Raw genomic sequence first — 20,316 nt, 5'->3', positions numbered from 1 at the left:
CAAATATTTCACATTCATTCAGTCTTTTATTTGGAAGCAAAATAAAAAAAAAAGATTTCACTTTCAAAACGGACAAAAGTGCAATTCTGGTGAAAAGCGTCGTCAGACACTTCCTCCGTCAAATTCAAAAAGGTGACACGTGAAGAGGTCAGCGTCAACGAGTATAAGGCACACAATTAAAGCTGCTCAATAATCAATAATCAGTCGGTGTGCGCCCAAGACTTCAAACACGCACGCCCGTCCAAGTGATTCAAGCCGATCAATAATCAATGACATTGCTTGTTATTAAGAACACCTGCGATCCGTCACACACGCAAACACATGGTGATTAAAGCTGATCAATCCAAACTTTTCACTCAACAGTCACAATCCGTTGGCATAGAAACAAGATGCTCCAATTTCAGATCCAAAAGGCAGCAAAATATAAACAAAATTGATTGATTGGTTGGGTGAGTGATTGATTGCAAAGTCCAAAGTGAGTCCAGCATAGCAAAGGTGTCGTTTTGGGCGGCTGGTCACGGTTTGCCAATGTCCACCGTGATCTTGGTGTAGAGCGCCAATGTTTCCTTGGCAACCAGCTTGTAGGACAGAGACTTGATGCCGTCCTTGCTCATCGTCTCGCGCGTGTGAGCGATGCGGTCGAACCTGCCGCCGTGGCAAACAACAAAAAGACACGCGTCAGAAGGACACACGCAAACCGCAGCGCAACAAAGGAAGGCGAAACGAGCGGTCAGGTGAATGGCACGAAGCGAGAGAGGAGAGCAAAGCCAGTGAGCGAGCAGGAAGAGAGCGAGAGGACGACATCACGCAATGGAAAACTCCAGCAAGATGGCGGCCGACGAGACACTTCTCCCGCCGGCTGAATGCTTTTTTTCTTTCGGTTGTCGCAGCTGACAAACCGTCGTCACGTTTTGCTGGCGGGGCAAACATGCGACCTTGGCAGAGCAGTTGGCCAAAAGTGGCCCTTGAATAGCAGGCGCACGTTTGAAGTCGGCCGCCGGCGCATCTGTCGGGAGGCCCTGCAGCGTCTCCATGCACGATCCTCCAAATGCCGCCGGCATCTTTGCAACGCTGAGCGACGCTCACAAGGACAAACGCTTGCGCTTATGAAGGATGCTTTCCAAAGGTTTGGATTCAGCCAGCTAATGTCACGCTCCGCTCGGGGGATCCGGTGGAATAACGTGCAAGATACTCCGCCCCTTGAGGGAGCCGGAAGGCGGCGCAAAGAGCCGGCAAACAGACGTCCATCTTCTCAGGGACAATTTGAAAAGAGGCGCCTTCTGCCAGCAAATCCTTCTCAGGCCACACAACGCAAACTTCCATGGAGGCGTCCGTGAAGAAAAAGCGCCACCGCCATGTGGATCAAAGCTGTCCGGCTGCCGGCCCTCGTCGCAGTGGCAAACGGCGTCCAGCCGGAAAAAGCATTGGCAGTCCAACAAACTAATTTGGTCGGCAACTTGCTGAGGTGGTTGCGGGCGTCAGCGGGAGACAAAACGACTCCAGCATGTGTGAGGGACGACACAAAAGAGCACTCGCACTTTTAAGTTCTTACACGTTTGACAGACGAGAACATACGTGGAGAAAAATTCATTTGAAAACATTTGGATGTGAGATTTTTTTTTTTGTACAAAACAAGTGAATCTCAGGAGGATTGCAATTGTTAGTTGGGGAGGGTCAATGTCACATGACCTTTGAGTTTTTGCAAGGACAAAACAACATTCAATAACATTGCAAGCCCATCTACAAACAACTTTGCTTGCTTTTCATGCAATGGCAAACGAGCTGAAGAAAAATGTAAAAAAAAAAAAAAAAAAAGGATGTCATTTGTCAATGGATGTAAAAAAAAAAAAGCGTGCGTGCGTGCGATTTTCAACTTGTTGGTGCTCAGCAAACGTCTGTGATGCCATTTACAACGTCAAAAGGTCATCATCCGAATCTTTAATCAATCATCCAATCGCGCTGGCCAAGGTGAGAAGCGCGAACGAGACAGCAGAGCAAAGGAGAGAGCGAGTAGAGCGCCCCGTGGTACGTACCGCTGAGGGTTGGGATCGTTCTGCTTGTCCCGCTCGTGGCGAATCATGCGACATTTGCCCACCTCGCCGCTGGGCCTGGAGATGGACATTCCTTTGGACGCCAGCCTGACAACAACACACGAGAAAGACAAGATGGCTGCCCGCCGGCCGCTTACAAAATGGGAGCTCGCTTGCGACCGCTCGCAGGCCTGCAAACGATTGTCAGCACAGGTGGACGTCGGCATTGCTGATTGGTGGAAGTGGCCACCTTTTGACTTGGAGCCAACGCGTGACAATGCGAACAAAGCCTCAGAAAAAATGCACGCATTGAGGAGCGTGCGTACTCACCGCCATCGACACGAGTCGCATGTCGTCGTTGTCCTGCTTCACTTGCTGCAAAAAGTCTTTGTAATTTTTTTTCAAGGCTTCAAAGCATCAAAGTGCTGAAGCACACACCAGAAGGTGGCCACTTCCATCAATCAGCAATTCCAATTTTTTTTTTTTTAAAGCGCAATTAGGTGAAGCTAACGTCTTGAGCCGAACTGGATTGGCGCACGCCCCACGCTGTCCCGTCTGTAGGTGGCGGCGGCCTGACGATGACGACGCAACGCCTGCTGAAGGCCAACAGGTGGCGCGTGCGAGTGCTCGTCTTTGACTTGAGCAAAGTGCAGACGAACGGGATGGCCAAAAGCCCGCCCACGTTGGCGGCGTAGAGGAAATGAGGCGGCGGGCGTTCCGTTTATTCAACAACAGCAACAAGTGACGTTCGCTAACCTGTTGTAGATATCGTCGTCCTCGCCCCCCCATCCCCAGTAGTTGTTGGGGAAGCCATTGATGCTCAGGTACTGATCCTTCATCATGGACGATACCCCGCCAAAGTACTGCTTGTACGGCAACCTAAACAACAACAAAGCAGTCCAACAAAAGCCAACGTCCATGGACAGACGACAAAACATTTCAAAACAACAGCTCATCTTTTTGAATATGTGTGAAAAAGAATGAAGTGAATGTGCGAGCGGGTGTTGAAGCGCAAGTTGCTGGATTGACATCCAAACGCTTGTCCTGACTTCATTTTTCTACATTTGATACAAATACAAACGCAGATGTGCATGTTTGCCATTGTCACCTCATCAAATCTGCAAATGAACGTCTGACTTTCCATTTGACAACAGAGGTGGCCATGTCCGTCTCCGCTTTACAGGTCTCGTCCTCCAACACAGCTGACTTCAAATCATCAGCAAGCCTGATAACGATGATGAATCAGGTGTGTTGCTGGACAGGTAAGGGACTCGCTCGCTCGCCAGGACCGGACTTGACCTCCCCTGCTTCATAAGGTCTGTCCCAGTGAGTGATGCATTGGTTAGTTGGTGGTTGTCAGATGCTAAGTGGCTAACAGGTAGTCACCAAAGTGATTGGTCAGGATGCATCCACCCTTGCCCACCTGTGCGGGCATTACACAGGTGGCTACAACAAGGAACCGCCGGCGGTAGGCTACATCCAATTAGCTAACAACAACAACAAACAAACCTGTTTTAGCCAGATGTGCTCATGTCTTCGTCTTCTTCTTGCATGTGTGGAATGTTGACAAACGTGAGCCCACTTTTGCCGACACTTTCATAGTGATGAGCGCAAAAAGCTGATTGACGGTTAGCGGCGCGCGTACTTGCTGCCCGTGTGCGCGCGAACGCACCATTTGCTAGCGCGCAAGCTGCTGACTCAGCTGGGAACAGGAAGTGCGCGTTTGCGTGCCATCATGAGTAAACGCTGCAGACGGTTTGCCAGCGCGTCGCTTTCCTTGCAGCGGTCGCACATTCGGGACCACCGCCAAACATTTCACCGCCCAAGTGACATTTTTACATCCCCTTTTTTTCATCCAATCACACTCGAGTGCAAATATTCACAACCCCCAAAAACGTTTACAGAACGTGAAAAAAAAAAAAAAGACATCATGCCATCAAAACGTTGCGTTTCTCCACTTGCAGACTTTTGCAGACTGGAGAGAATGTGACAGTGAGTCAATTAGGGCTGGGTATTGCTGCCAACCTCACGATACGATGCGTATCACGATACAGGGGTCACGATACAATACGTATCGCGATACATATGTATCCCAATTCATGATCTGAAAGGCGATACATATCCCGATATTTTACATTAATTTACTTGCATTTTATAATAACAGTCAGATGTATACCTAAAGGACATGTTTATTATGTCGGATGACAAAAATCTTTTTGTTAGTAGCTCTTCTGGTTTTTCCACCAAGCGCCATGCCTGGTCTAAATGTGCACCCACTGCAGAGCAAGGAGCAGCTTTCACAGACACACCGGGAAAATTTACTAATAGGCATGAGCCGATATGAGCAAAAATATCAAAGTATTAAAATTACAGCTCTAAAATGTGCTTATTTGAAAAATTTGGGGAAATAAAAACAGCATTTTTTTCATGTAACACATTCTATTTCCTTTTTTAAACAAATATAGGAAAATTGGTACATTAAGACACGTGCCATGTTAAGTTTATTAGTAAATACATGTTGATACTCTTCCTCTGCTTTAATTATTCTGAGCCAATAGACAGTATCCAATCGCTGGTGAGCTATTTTTGCATTAATTGAAGGCAATTAACTTCAAACTTAATTTTTTTAGGTACAATGCAAGCTGCAAAGGCAAACATTAACTGCCTATTTAGAGTTAACGAGCAATATCGATTCTGATGCCTGCGTATCGATACTTGTATTGTAATTAGGCCCGCAACGATATATTGCCGTATCGATTTTTTGAGCACACCCCTAGAGTCAATCATAGGTTGATATTTTTTTTTAATTATTATTATTTTTTTTTTGAATGGCTTCAACAGAGCGAGAACAACTAATGACCATGTAGGAAGATTCACTTTTGTCGATGTAACAATATCGTTTGATTGAGACCAATTGATATTTTTCAAATGTGCCTGTTTCTTTTTCAAAATGGCATCCTTCGAAGAGCGATGATTGTCGGTCTCCAAAATGATGCAAAAAGCCGATTAAAGCCGATATTGGAAATTTGCAGGAGCCGTCGAGCTCCCGCTAAGTGATTGACGATGGACATTGGAATGGTGACGACTTCTTTCATCTGCAGATGGCAACAAATTGCATGTTGGCAGTCGATAGCAACTTGCTGGCACATGTTGAAGACGATGGCGCCGTGCGTGTGTGTGCGTGCGTGTGGGTGTGACCTGAATCCAAACTTGTCCATGGAGACGGACAAATGTCGCGGCTGGCTGAAGCACTTGTAGACGTTGCGGTCGTCCATGGGGATCAAGTCGACGTCGCTGAAGACCAAACAGTCAAAGTCGTAATCCTTCATGGCCTCCGCGTAGCCGACGTTCAGCAGCTTGGCCCGGTTGAACGTCTCCTCGCCGTCCTGTCACGCACGCACACACATTAACAAGGACGTTAAGATGGCGGCAGCCTTCGCGGTGTTGATCCTCCATCTTATTGTTGTGTGCGTACTTGACCACTAGGGGGACGTCAGCAACAGCAAAGCTTTCACATTTACAGGTGGCTCATCAGCCCATTCATTCATTGACAGCACTTTTTCTTTTTTTTAACTTGTTTCCACGTCTGCCATGACGAGCGAGTGCCATGCAGCTCTTTCTACGCCATCACGTGGGAAGCTGTCTGCAAGGAAACACAGACATTGGCGAACAGGGGCGCAACTACCAACTACCGACTTTCTGAGGGGTATGCAGACACGTGAAAGGCAAAAAATACCATTTTGCCAACCATTTACTTTATGAGGTTATGACACGTAGCCAGTAATATTACACAGGTGATCAACTTTTCGGAAATTGATTAGTATGTTTTGATTTTCCAATGTGCATTCATTGTTCTATTGCATCAATAAGCATTTTTTTTTTTTAAAACATAATCGCTAGTTATATTACATTGGTCGCCGCAATCTTTAGGTTGTTGCATTCTATTAGTTGACCACTAGATGGCACTAAATTCTACACACTGTCGCTTTAATTTAAAAAACAAACAAACAAACAAAAAAAAAACGATATACACAGTAATAAATAACAGCAGCAGCCCCCAGTGCTCAATGCATTCTCTGTAGTGGAAATATGAAATGTTGAGATTTGAACAACACTTTGTACTCTGTTGTTGTGTCTTTGCACCAAGGTTATTTCAGTAAAAAAAAAAAAAAAAAAAACTAACAAAAGAACTAAAATAGAAATTCAAAAAATATTTTAATTAATAAAGTAAAAAAAAAACTATAACAAACTATATTTTACAAAACTAACCAAATCTATGGTAACTACTTACTGTATAGCAAAAATGTCACTCGTTTTCATCTTTGATAATTATTTTAATACATGAGCTTTTGGGATGATTTTAATTGTAATTTTAAGTATATTTATTTCTATATTAAACTGAAGAAGAACGTTTGAAAGTGTCGCACACAAGTGATGTCTTGTATCAGCAGCCTATGTTGTATATGCCACGGAAGAGGCGGGACTGTTTTTGCACATCAGTTTGCTTCCGGTTCGGTTTGCGAGGTGTGGGCTGTGTCAAAATACTTGTGCTTCCGACTTTGTGCCGTTGCGCGTTAGCAACCCGGACCGGAAACAAACTGATGTGCAAAATCACGTCCCGCTTCTTCCGTGGCATATACCCCACAGAAAAGCTAAAGATGACGTCGCTCCTAGGCGACAATTTTGTCGCCTGCTTTTTCATTTAACTCAACTGATGCAGGTAAGAAATGCAGTACTTTTTTTTTTTTTTTTCATTTTACCATGGTGTTTATTAAATCATTTAAATAAATATATTATTATTTCATTTTATTTATTTTACATTTTTTAATTAAATTCATTAAATAAATCACAATAATCAAAAACTACTCAAACTAGGCATATTTGAAATAACTAAAATTCATAAAAACTAACAGAGCTGCCCTGAAAACCAGCTCAACTAATCCAATAAAAAAATTAATAAATAAACAAATGAATTAAAAAAAAAAAAAAGAGTAGAGGAGGTGACAGTCACGGAGCAGAGGAGCGCCTAATAAATCACGTGCCTTTGTTATTTAATCATTACACGTGCTCCAAATAATTTTCCCCATGTCGCTTTGGCGCCCCCCTCTGGGGAGCCTTGGACACAAAGTTTCGTCATTGCAAGGTGGCCGACTTTTTTTTTTTTTTAAACCGACCTTTTCTTCAATTTTGTCAGAAACCAATTGTGAGGATGCAAATGGGAAATACCTTCAACAAATCACAATCCTTTCACGCTTCATGCTTGAGTTGCAACAAATAACAAGTTTGAGTTTGCAAAACAAAGACGGAAAGCTCACCTAGTAAAAGCATGCTGACGCAGTGACAGGAACAACCACAGGAGAAGAAGGAGAAGAAGAAGAAGAGGAAGGAGGAGAAGAAGAGGAAGAAGAAGAAGAAAAGGAAGAAAAAGAAGAAGAAGAAGAACAGGAAGAAAAAGAAGAAGAAGAAGTAGAGGAAGAAGAAAAACAAAAAGAAGAAGAGGAAGAAGAAGAAGAAAGAGGAGGAGGAGCCTCTTTGGTCGGCTGTCAGCTGCTATTGGCTGACGGAGCGGAGGGGGCGTGTCTGAGCAGCTCCAAAGACAATGCAGTGATGACAGCATGTTAGGGTTGAAAAAGTGTCAAAGAGGAAGACAAGAAACAAGAAGGCGGATGATTAGAAAGGTTGACATGCAAAAGCATCAACGTTATTTTCATTTTCATTCTCAAATGTGTTAGCAACGTGATTTTATACACAACCACACCCGACTTTTGAACATTTTTCACACTTGACAAGCCGGCAAGAGATCCTTCAGGATGCCTTGAGAAAGGACAAATACAATTTCAATTCAATCTTTTCATCATGTTCAAAAATGGAAAAAGCAGGAAACGTTGCAATCGCATTTTTCTGACATGGGATAGATCCAATGTCGTGTTCACTATTAAATATGTTTACAATTGATGATCCAATCCATTAAACAACAAATCTGATTCATTTTATTTTGCAATAAAGTGGATTACAAAAGCTTTTTTCCCCCCCGATTACATTTTATTAAGCAGTGATTGGTGTTTACGTCGTACTTCCAATTCATATAGTGATATTTAAAAAAGGTGGATTGATGTTGTAGTCTGTTAGCAGTTCGGTTATTGTTTTCTAAAGTCAAAAGAGAAGGCAATTAATTCAGTCTTCTTTCATTAATTAAGGACAACAGAAAATCAGTCAACAATTAATATTCTCCAAACGATGACTCAATGATTCAAATAGCTGTCGATGACTTTGATGATCAATTCATTTCTAATCCAAAGCAAACCACATCGCCAGTCGGCTCCTAACGCAATTGTTTGTCATCAGGGGCCACGTGCATTCTCACAGCGGGAAGTCTTACTTGCACGCACATTTTTTTTTTCAAGCAATCGTTTGGAGTCACCTTGTGTTCAACTTTCAACCGTCTTTATATTTGTTTACAAACAGCAAGAGCACGCAACGAATACAAGCCGTCATGCGTGTCAAGACAAACAACGGAGAAACTTCAATCAGCTTGATTGATTGTGGTGTATAAAAGCAAACGTGAGCGTGAAATCCAGCTGACAAGTCATTCATGTCAGAGTGACGCCAGCGGCGACGCGGTTTTCCGCTCCAGTCCTCCGCTCGTTTGCACGTCGACACACTTCATTTTGACAACAACTTTTTAGTTTGTTTTAGTTCTGACTCAAATTCATTCGAGTTTTAGTCATAATTTAGTCATCTGATGGATATTTGTTTTAATCTAATTTTATTTGATCAAAATAAAGAGCAATTTTAGTCGACTAAATTGACAGTTTAGTCAATATTTTCCTTCAGTATACATTTCAACTTTTATACAGAAAATTATAACACTATTTGTAACTGTACTGTAGTTTAACATGCAAGACATGAAATAAAACTGTGTCTTTATTAATTGTTTCAATCAAACATGTTGAACTGACAATAATAGAACTGAGTTTTCACCTCAATAAAAAAAGTGCATAATTGCTTGAGGTGAATCTTAAAGCTGCACAATGAATGTAAACATGTTTGAAGATGAAATCAAGTGCAGTGAACAGTTTGTGAGTGCTTCTTTTCTCCAACCTGCATTTCGTTTCTTCTGATTGGCTTGTGTCAGTTGTCGTCACCGTGTTGTTTTTATTTTCGATTTAGTCTGACGAAATCGTCAGTTATCGTTTTCGTCTCAATGAATGGCCTCTAATTTAGTTTTCATTTTTGTCTGAATAACACATTTTCGCCAGAATTTTTTGCCATTACCCTAAATTATGGCTGCACGGCGCCAACGGGCGAAGTACCTGATTACAGGCAAGGTACGGGCAAGTACCTGATTGATGACGTAGACGGCGTAGTCCAGCTGCTGTCGCTGCAGGATGGGATGCAGGTAGTAGAGCCAGAACTTGAGGTGCTCGTCCCGCTTGCGGAAGGGGATGACCACGGCCACCTTCTGTAGCGCCTGGCAGTCTTTGGGCTTGTAGCGCCCGCCCGGACCCACCTGAGGGTTGGCCTTCCTCACGTCGTCCAGGCTCACCGGAACGTTGAACTCCACCCGTAGGGGACCCACTGCAACCACACACACACACACACACACACACACCTGTCAGACACGGCCGCGCGTCACGCGGCTCGACGGCCGACGGGAGGTCGCAGCTGAGGAAACACGGAAGGCCATGCGTGTCGATGTGACGCCAGCGGTCCTCAATCGACCACACAAATTCCATTTTGCTCATACAAACAGACCACAATTACAATTCACTTCCATACACGGTTGTATGGAATGGAATGTAGTTTTACTTGTCATCTTTTGCCCAAAATTAATTCAAGTTTTAGTCATTTGATTGGACTTTAGTTTGAATCCAATTTTAGTCGACTAAATTGAGAGTTTATTGATATTTTGCTTCAGCATCTCATTTCAACTTTTATACAGAAAATGATAACACACCTATTTGTAAGTTGTAACTGTAGTTTAACGCACAAAAAACATTTGATACGTATAACAGTGTCTTTATCAATTGTTCCAATGGAACATGTTGCACTGTAAATAATAGAACATTAATTGCTTGAGATAAAATTTACAGCTGCACAATTAATGTAAACATGTTTGAACATGAAATTGTGAGTGCTTCTTTTCTTCAACTCGCGTTTCGTCATTGACGAAATTGTCAGTCAATTTTAGTGATCCTTTTCGTCTCAATGAATGGCTTCTGTTTTAGCTTTCGTTTCATTTTCGTCGGAAAAAAAAACATTTTCGTGAAGAAAATTTGTCGTCATCAAAATTATCACTGCTTCCATGGCTTCATTATTGATTGAATGCATAAAGTAAAGGAAAAAAACAAGTGAAGTCAAACTATAAATTTGTGAAAAGATGCAGAAGGAAAGCGTCTGACCGAGCAAGGGTGAAGTTTCAGGACATTTCTTCAAGCTTTTGCCCGCCGCCGCCGCCGCCGGCTCGTCTTTGGCTTGTCCGCCTGCTTGGGCTTCCGGTGGCGGCTGTGCGGCACCGGTGCTTCCGATGGTGCCGGTGGCGGTTGCTTTGCCGGTGGCGGTGTCGTTGGCGTCGCGGCTTTGCTGGTTCTGGACGAAGGCGAAGCGGATGTCCAGCGATCGGACGTAGAAGAAGACGGTGACGGAGATGTGCAGGAAGCAGAGCACGACGACGAGCTTGCACGTCCGGTGAAGGAGGTTAAAGTTGACCGAGGGCTCGGGCGAGGCCATCGTGACCTCACTCACTTCCGCTCCGGTTCTGTTGACCCCGCTAGCTGCTCGCCTTCACCTCCATCTTCTCTCAAGTGGACGTGACGACGCGAGCCGAAGGCGAACCGAGTCTAGCTGAGACGTGACGTCAGCAAGCCGAGCGCTGTCACGCGTAACTTTAGCCACGTTAGCTTTAGCCCTGTTGGCTTTTCCGATGAGCGTTAACAAAAGTTGTTTCGGTTCGGCCGCTTCTTCCAACTCAAAGCTCGAACCGGTCCAGAGGAGCCTCGCGTTGACGTCGCAGGTCCAAAGAGTGTCGAGGTGACGCGCGGCCACAATTTAACAACTTGATGGCAACTTCAAACTGTCGAAAAAGTTCAACAAGTCCCAAGACGACACACAGCTGCGTTTCCAGCAACGCATTTCAAAATAAAACGCACTTCCTGCTTGTACGCGACGTCATTTCACTGGAAACTACAACAGGAAGCGACGTCACAGCGGCCATATTGGTTAAGGATAATGTGCCCACATAACGACCACCTTGGAAGGGGCAACAAAGGGCATTGAAATCTGTTAGCCCCTACAGCGTTTATTTGTTATTTCAAAATTGTATTTATAAATGATTTTCTCTGCCCGCCCCCCCATGTATCGCTCAAGCCCGCTTTTTAGGAGAGAAAAAAAATTCCTGGAGTTGTCCATGATCATAACTTGCTCATTTGTTTATGTGTGTGCGCGTCTCATTTATTTTGACTTTCATTTTGCCTTGTTTGACTTTGCTGTCTGCAGCAGGTTGGTAAATAAGAAGCAGTCCTCAATTGACTTACACAGTTAAATTAAAAAAAAATATATATATATATATATATATATATATATATGTACATGTGTGTGTAGCATTTAATTATTCATCCATCTTCATCACAGAGATCTGAGGCAAAAGTTTTTTTAAACAATAAAAATACAATGAATGAACAATTGTTTCTTTTTTCCTATAATCAACAGTTTTTGTTTCTTAATTTCACATTGTGTATAGCATCAAACTTTATTTTCTAGTCTAGAAGTAAAGCTTAATTGATTTTTAAAACTCTTACATTTCATCAAATAAAATGTATTGTAATGTATTCCGATCCATGACCTTCAAGGCAAAGTGCAACTCCATATTTTGCATTACATTACATATGAAAACAGTCCTCTGTATACCTGAATAATCTTTTTATTATATGCAGGATGTGAAAAATGTTTCCTTCTTGTAATGTTAGCGGCGCTTCCGGTTTACGGCCTGCAGGTGGACAAATTCAATACATCCATACACGTGTTGTAAAGAGGCCCACAACGATGCTGTTTATCCTGCTAAAGATTTACTCAAAAACGATTTAAAATAGATGATAATGCATGTGCTTTCTGTGAGGATGGTGTAGAGACTATAGACCACATATTTTTTGAATGTGCCAAAACGCCAGTATTTTGGAACCGTGTGCAAGACTGGACTCGTAGACATTTTGGAGATCGACTTATAACAAGAGACATTGTAACATTTGGAACTTTTCTTGGAGACAAAAACAAAGAACTGTGCTATAATTTAATTTTATGTTTTGCCAAATTCTTTATTCACAAACGAAGACTTCTTAAATCGCCTCCCATCTTTGCGGTTTCTCTGATAGAATTTAAGTTATATTTACAATCCCTTCATTGTATGAAGTCTGAGGGGTATGAAAACATTTATGTATTATTGTCGAGTCTTGTATAACCCCTGGAAAGTTAAATTGTTTTGTTTTGTTGAGCTTTGTATTCATTGTTTTGTATTTGAAAGTGTAAAAAAAAAAAAAAAAGGCCCACAACGATATTAGTTCCGTATGGATTTTTTGACTACACCCCTATTAGTAAGTAACAAATGCTACAGTGAGATATCAGCACAATGAGAGAAAAGTGGCAAGTATAACATTGATGACAGTGGTGAGGAATGTCAAACAGCCTATATGTATAGTGTCCAAAAAATACAAATTGACATGTAGTATGTATGCATAATAGTTTAATTGTCAAGTCAAGTTTATTTATATAGCCCTTAATCACACAAAAGTCTCAAAATCTTCACATGCCCACAGTTGACTAATAGCAACGTCATCCCCTGATCAAACCACAAAAGGGTAAGGAAAAAACTCACCCAAAAAAAACACCAAGGAAAAATAAATAAAAATAAATAAGAAACCTTGAGAAGGGACCGCAGAAGTGGTAATCCCCCTTCCAGCATGGTCAGGCTGCAATGGATGCCGAATGGGAAACAATTTACATAGTTTTTGATACTAAACATCATGATACTAATATATATATATATATATATATATATATATATATATATATATATATATATACACACACATTAGTAAAATCAAAAAGTGTAATAAACGAAAAAGTAGTCGAAGTTGTAAAAGGAAGCGTTTTGTATTCGAGGCGGACGTGATGACGTCATTGAAGCTGCGTCGCTGTGCAGGAATGTGCGCAAACTTTTCCGTCTTTCTCGGCCGCTTCGCCCTCGACGACGTGTGAAAGTTTGTCCGCGAGCCGAGCCGGCCCGGCGGCCCCCGATCGACGAGTTGCTGCCAAGGGACAGCGGGTGAGTGCGAGCGGGACTTTCGCGGGCCTCCCACCCCACGCAACTTTGGCGTCGCCGTTCCCAGCAAACTTTGGCAGCTTGTGGAAAATGGAGGCGCCTCGTCGGCCTGGCCTGGCGCGGCCCGGCCAGGCCGACGAGGCGCTGTCCGCCGCTGATCGCGATTCAGGACCATGGCTAACACTACAAGAAGCCGCACTTGTGCCTCCCTTTGGCACTCACGGCGTCTTTGGGGACTTTTCGGTTCGCTTCGCTCGCTCGCGGCGGCTTTTGACTTCCGCCAAGTTTGTTGAAAAGTGAAATGGTGGCCCAGCAAACCTTCGCGCTAACTTGTTCCGACAACTTTTTTTTTTTTTTTTCCCTTTGGAACTACTACAATCTCCGTCGAAATATGTTTGGAAGAACAAATCCCGAAAGAAGGAATGCAGTTCGTCTGTGAGGCAAAAGTTTGCTTGACATTCATAGAATTGATGATGATGATGATGAAGATTAGCAATGGCGTCAGCGAATGTCTTGGGTGCGTTCTTCAACTTGTTTTTTGCTGCGAGTGCTCGCCGGGCGCTGTCGACCGTGTTGGTGCTGTTTCAAAATGGCCGACACTCTCACACACTCGGCAAACTTTGTCACGAGCACACAACAGTGACGTTACCAGAACGCATTCACTTCACGCAGACGAGCTGAAAATGTTTGTAAAACATTTTCTTCTTCATTCTCTCTCAGGTCACAGCCCCGCCCACCCGTCCCTGCCCTGACATCTGTCTGTCCTGACATCTGAATGTCCTCATCAGTCTGTCCGTCTGTAGATGCTGTGTATGTTGTACTCCAACTTGCAGCTACTTGCAAGTCTTGACTCAGCACATCCTCAAATCTGTTTGGGCCAGGCCAGAGGTTATTTTTTTTATTTTTTTTTGGAGGGGTGACTGTCAAGCGCCTTCCAACTAATTTGAGTCGCTTTCACAAACATGGCTGCCAACGGGGACGAGCCGGTTTGTGAGTGACGGCAATTCCTCTGCAAGTGACTCTTTGAAAAGCACAAAAACAAAAAGAGCAACTTGACTTGCATTTCTTCTGTTTTTCGTGGGTGGCAAGAATATGTTTTGGGGCGCTATGACCCAAGGTATGTGCTTTTTCATCAAGGTTGGAACCGGACGTGAGAAAAGCTGTAGAGTGTGCATTTTCATATCTTGAATTCAGTTTTGCAAGTTTGACACGTGACGTTTCACAATGAATAACGGTTGATGAATGGAGAAAACAATCATTCAAATAATCGCTGATGGTAGCTGAAGTTTTTGTGAATGATGTCATCACGGGCTGAAAAGTGCATTTTGTTGACATTTTTGCTGACTTTTGTGTTTGTCATCAGGGACTTTCCGTTGTCTTTGATTTTTGGGACTGATGGCGCTCACTCGCTACGTTTTCTCATTCAGGTTTGACGCGATCATGTCGTCGTCTGTGTCGGGCTTCTCCCTGGAAGGTTTCCCGCTGCTGGAGGAGGCGGCGCGCGCTTCGGCCGCCCCTCAGCTGGTGATGCTGGCCAACGTGGCGGCGGTGGCGGCGGCCGACGTCGCAGAGGGCAGCGTGGCGGACGACAAGGAGATGATGGAGCTCAAGACGGTGGCGTGCGCCTACTCGGACAGCGAGGACGACGCTGTCGTCAGGTGAGTGGACAGGCGGGTTGGAGGGAACCGCCTCCCGACGGACGGTCAGTTGGTCGGCCCGACGTCACCTGCCGCTCTTTCGCCAGGTACGCGTACGACGAGCGCGATGCCGTCGACGACTGTTCGCCGTCTGCGGGCCTTGGTGCCGCGCAAGAACAACATGGCGGACGAGTGGACGCCGGCGATGCGCCGGCGGCCCCAAGCTGGAGCGGACCCAACCCGCCGCCGTCGGCACCGGCACCCAATGGAGATGCCGTCGTCGTCCCTGCGGAGATAGTCAAGAAGAAGAAACCTTTCCACTGCAAGCCGTGTCACTTCCAGGCACGCTTATATTAACAGTTTGACAATTTTTCATTTCAGTTCAATTTCATTTTTTTTTTTTACATCGAGTTCGTTTTCTCGATGGTTACTTTTACTTATTTATTTAAATGCTTAGTTTTATTTAAAAAAATTTTTTGCGTGTAAATACGCGCAATATTAAAAAAAACAGCATGGGAGTGACATCATCTTTTGCTGCTGCTCGATGATGTCACTTTTTTGTGACACACTTTCAAACGTCCTTATTCTGCTTCATATCAAATAAATCAACTTTAAATCACATTTAAAATCATTAAAGTTAGTTTTGTAAACATAAAATGTAGTTTCAGATATTTTCATTTTTTAAAAGGCATTTCCGTTTTCTATTTTACCTGATTAACAAAATTGTTTTTTGAATTTGAGTTTTAGTTTTTTTTTTATAGTTTTAGTTCACTGAAATAAACTTGAAAGTTTACTTGGGGAGAGAAAAAAAAAAAAAAGAAGTCAGTTTACAAGAAGATTCCTTTTTCTCAGGAAAAGCCAGTTTTATTCTTAAAAAAAAAAAAAAAAAAGTTTCAAAATTGTTTTTGTCGTTAGAATTGTACAAGAAAAAGATAACAAAGTTACAGAACAGTCATTCACAATTTCATTTTATTTTTCAAGAAAATAGAGAATTTTTTTTTACAACAAAAAAATATGTAGTTTTTTTCTTTGCCCCCCCAGAAAAATGTAGTTTCAGTTTGTTTTCGTTTAAATTTTCTGTCGTTAAGGAAATAGTTTTTTGAATGTTCTTCTTTCCGTTGACTCAAATAACGTCGCTTGCAGGCCGCCGACGAGAAGGCCTTTGTGGAGCACCTGCAAACGCACACCATGAGCAAGATGGAGGTTGTGAAGCGCGTGGAGGGCGGGGGCAAGGCGGCCAAAGAGGCGGAGTCGGCCCAGGAGGACCCCAAAGGTCTGATCCGATGCCAGCGCTGCGGATACAACACCAACCGATACGACCACTACGTGGCGCACCTCAAGCATCACGGCAAGGAGGGCGACGACCACAGGTCAGCCGTAAGCAAGCCGCACGTTTGCCGAACGGCCAGTCAAGACGTTTGCCTTTGTTTTTGGGTTTTTAGGGTATTCAAGTGCACATTGTGCGCGTACAGCACCGTCAGCCAGTACCACTGGAGGAAGCACCTGCGCAATCACTTCCCCAGCAAGCTGCACACCTGCGCGCAGTGCTCCTACTTTTCCGACCGCAAGAGCAACTATATCCAGCACATACGCACACACACAGGTCAGCCAGGCGCGGTGGGGGCCTGGGGGGCGGAGCTTCCTCTTGCAAGGCCAACAACGTATGCGTGTCCATCTTGCAGGTGTGCGGCCTTTCCAGTGTCCGTACTGCGACTACTCCAGCTCGCAGAAGACTCATCTCACACGACACATGCGCACGCACTCCGGTGAGTAGCTCGATTGACCCATCCATCCTACCACCCACCCACCCATCCATCCATCCATCCATCCATCCATCGGCTCTCTGGTGCCTTCTGTGGAGGGAGGCGACGCCCCTCGCTTTTGTTAGGGCCCCACCGATTCAACCGTCGTGCCATACGACCCTTTTCAAAACAATCCTCCTCAGCTAGACTTCAGTTGAAGAACTGTGAAGCCGCAAAAGATTTATGAACGTGATGGTTACATACATGGAAAATGTAGTGGAGTCAATCAATTGTTTTCGACAAAAAGCTATTGAGGAACTTTCATGTGAACAAAATTGGTGACTTGGCGCAAAAACACGCCACATCAGTTTGCGTGCGGCCACTAATTGCCGGTAGAAAAGTCACCTGCGTGTGTGCGTGGCCATAACTCGTTAACTGTTACGTTGCAACAATTTGAGATTTGTCGCGACCTTTGATTCAACATCCATTTGGGCTATGCAAACAAGTTTGTGCATTATGGTGAATTTTCAACAAGGACAGCTAATTTGATTGATTTTCCAGTGTGGGAAAACCTTTGAAGAATGCGGACGACAAAGGCGGGCTTTGGTTTCATCGTCTCAAGCGTTTGACACTCTCACAACGTCACACGCGCCAATTGCGACTCTGAAAAATGGCACCCGCCTTTGACGCATCACAACGGCCTTTTTGTTTTCAAGTCATCAGCTGATCGATTTGAAGACACGCCGTGGAGACACAAAGATGTTCATGATCCAAAAAGAATAATTTTTTTTCATGCTTTTTTGCATGTTTTTACACTCGAGACTTCTGCGCTGCTCTTACGTTCAACAAATCTGAAAAGGCAATCAATTGATCTCAGCAGCAAAAATAAAACAGTCAACGTTGGGCATTTTTCAAATGATTTGCTTATTGAATTGTTTTCCAACAAACATTAGAATCACTTCAGCCTAAAAAAAAATAAAAAATATTGGTCGTTGTCATTATCATCATCATCATCATCATCATATGCAAACAAGGCTTCATTGTTGTGACTTTTGTTTGTCCACTGAAGCATTCGAAAGGCGCAGCAACACGGTAAACTCTTCGTGTTTGTGTGTCTTTGTGTGTCTTTGACTTGATGTGTTTTCAACATTTATGTCTGAAGTAGCAGAAGTCAAGAAGTGAGTAACCCCCCCCCCCCTCCCCTCCCCTCCCCACAGATAAGTATGGTATGGATGCATGTCAATTGAAGATGAAAAATCATTTGAAATTGACCTTTAACCTTTGCGCATCCGTGTGGAAATCTCAAATGGGTATCACACAAAGTGAAGTGGGCAGTTTTTCCAAAAGTTGTTCCCCACCTTGTCAAAATCCACATAGTCAAGTTTGTATGTATGAATTTGCTCATTTTGCAGTCCCTGTGAGGTCAGTGAGACCTCCAGTGGACAAACTGAGCAACAGCAGTCAGTCAATTGTCTTGGAGCTGCATTTTGTTGGAGTTTGACAGCGATGTGGCTTTTGTGCGCAGGCGAGCGTCCATTCAAGTGCGAGAGCTGTAACTACCTGGCAGCCAACCAGCACGAGGTGACCCGCCACGCCCGGCAGGTCCACAACGGCCCCAAGCCGCTGGCGTGCCCCTACTGCCAATACAAGACGGCCGACCGCAGCAACTTCAAGAAGCACGTGGAGCTGCACCTCAACCCTCGCCAGTTCCTCTGCCCGCTCTGCAAGTACGCTGCCTCCAAGAAGTGCAACCTACAGTACCACATCAAGTCTCGACACTCGGGCTGCCAAGTCACCGTCGACGTCTCCAAGGTCAAACTGAGGGTCAAGAAACCCGACGGGCCTTCCAAAATGAACCCGCCCGACGCCCGCCAGGACTTTGACGGAGAAGAGGCGGAGCGAGAGCCCCTTCCTGCTGACAAAGCGTCCGGGCCCGTCAATTTGTCGCTCGCAAAGAGTGACGAAGCGCTGCACGTGGACGAGGAGGAGGAGCCAGCCCACATTCCCGCCAGGAAAGACGTCGAGCAGGAAAACGGCGTGGCGAGCCCACAAAAGACGACCAAAGCGAAACCGCAGGAGACGACGGGCGCCGCCAAGGCCAAGAGAAGAGTCAAGAAGACCACGACCCGCGGGCCACACGACCCGCAACCCACACGAGACCAGTCGCAAGCGAAAGCGACGGCTGTCCGGCGCCATGGGAACCACGGCGGCAAGCCAACAAGGTCTGGTGGGAGGAAGTCAGAACGAGAGGAAGTCGCTCGGAGCGCGGCGGTGCCAGAAAGCCTTCACGAGGGCGCCAAAGGAAAGTCCAAAAAGAGAAAAGCGGCAGATGCGCTCCACCTGTCGTGCATGGACGCCCCCAAGACCCGCAGAGTCCCGACAGGCGACACGTCGCTGCGGTCCGGCTCACCCGCCAAGAGGACCAGGAGGTCCGCCAGGAAGTCTTCCACAGACCAGGAAAAAGCCACGCCGGACTCTCAGGAAAGCTCCGCCCACTCGCCTGAGTCCTCCCCCGTGACGCTTCAGGCGGACTCGGTCCCGAGGGAGCCCTCCAAAACCCTCCCCCAAGACACTTCCGCTGATGTGGTGGCAGCCTCAGTCAAAGGCGTCTCCCCGCCGCCGCTTACCAGGCGGTGCGGCAAAGCGTCGGACGCCGACGACGACGAGGGCGTCCACAGCAGCCACGAGGGAGGCGGCGAGAGCGGCGACGTCAGCGACGGCGCCTCCGAAGGCAGCGACGACTCCGGACTCAACGGAAACGCTTCCAAGGACCCCGAGACGCCCACCTGTGAAATTGTCACGCCCACTGAGCTCCAAAGTCACACGTGCATCTTCTGTGACCGCCATTTCCCCCTGGAGGCCGAATATCGCCGACACCTCAACCGCCATCTTGTCAACGTGTACTACATGAACACCGCGGCGCCAACGAGCAACTGAGGGCGAGCACTGCGCCGCTTTTCCTCTTTGTCAAGCCCGCCGGACGATTCCAGTTGCGGCGGCGTCTAAGGTGAAAATGACTTTCTTTGAAGCGTTTGACAATCTGGATTTTCTTCAGTTGACTTGTAAATATTTTGCTGCAACATTATCATGGATGGCGTCAACATGATCAATTCTCTGCAATTGGCTAGCAACCATTTGAGGGTGTGCCCCACCTACTGCCCCAAGCGGGCTGGGATAGGCTCCAGCACCCCCGTGACCCTTGTAAGGAGTAAGCGGTTAAGAAAACCGATGGATAGATGATCAATTGTCTCCTTTGAATACAACATTCGGTCTTTATTTAGTGAGTGTGGTTTGGACTGTTTTGCCCTTGCACAATTCTGTTACACAAAGTGGGAACCCTGCCAGATTTTGGCTTTAGCCACAGTTGCTTCTACTCATCCGCTCGGCAAAATCCAAAAATCAAACCGTTTCCGGGTTTTGACTTTATGGACCTCCGCTAACAAGTGGGTGTGGTCAAAACAGGAGAAAGTTGAGTACCTGATCAAGTGAGTACTCGCGTTGGAGATTCAAGCCGAGTTGGTCGGTTGCCAGAATCTTTTTGCTTTTCTTTGTTGTCGGTGCTTAGCCGAAAAATAAACCAGTGGATTTCATGA

General features: G+C 45.2%; 2 protein-coding genes across 2 annotated transcripts; one reads left to right on the top strand and one right to left on the bottom strand.

The window, feature by feature from the left end:
- Positions 1-6: 6 nt before the first annotated feature.
- Positions 7-11,173, bottom strand: b4galt1l (DP-Gal:betaGlcNAc beta 1,4- galactosyltransferase, polypeptide 1, like). Its single transcript, XM_077532607.1, has 6 exons — positions 10,433-11,173; positions 9,373-9,608; positions 5,229-5,416; positions 2,787-2,909; positions 2,034-2,138; positions 7-645 (listed from the first exon to the last, which is right to left on the bottom strand). Exons 1-6 carry the CDS (start codon positions 10,758-10,760, stop codon positions 516-518), a joined length of 1,110 nt encoding a protein of 369 aa, XP_077388733.1. The 5' UTR covers positions 10,761-11,173; the 3' UTR covers positions 7-515.
- A 2,029-nt stretch (positions 11,174-13,202) lies between these two features.
- On the top strand, positions 13,203-20,316 carry rest (RE1-silencing transcription factor). Its single transcript, XM_077532603.1, has 7 exons — positions 13,203-13,347; positions 14,772-15,002; positions 15,089-15,323; positions 16,125-16,351; positions 16,424-16,584; positions 16,664-16,747; positions 18,249-20,316. The coding sequence occupies exons 2-7, from the start codon at positions 14,785-14,787 to the stop codon at positions 19,658-19,660; spliced, it is 2,337 nt and encodes a 778-aa protein (XP_077388729.1). The 5' UTR covers positions 13,203-13,347; positions 14,772-14,784; the 3' UTR covers positions 19,661-20,316.

This window comes from Festucalex cinctus, chromosome 9, assembly GCF_051991245.1.
Source record: "Festucalex cinctus isolate MCC-2025b chromosome 9, RoL_Fcin_1.0, whole genome shotgun sequence".
NCBI classification, from domain to species: domain Eukaryota; kingdom Metazoa; phylum Chordata; class Actinopteri; order Syngnathiformes; family Syngnathidae; genus Festucalex; species Festucalex cinctus.
This window is presented reverse-complemented; position numbering and strand designations above follow the sequence as displayed.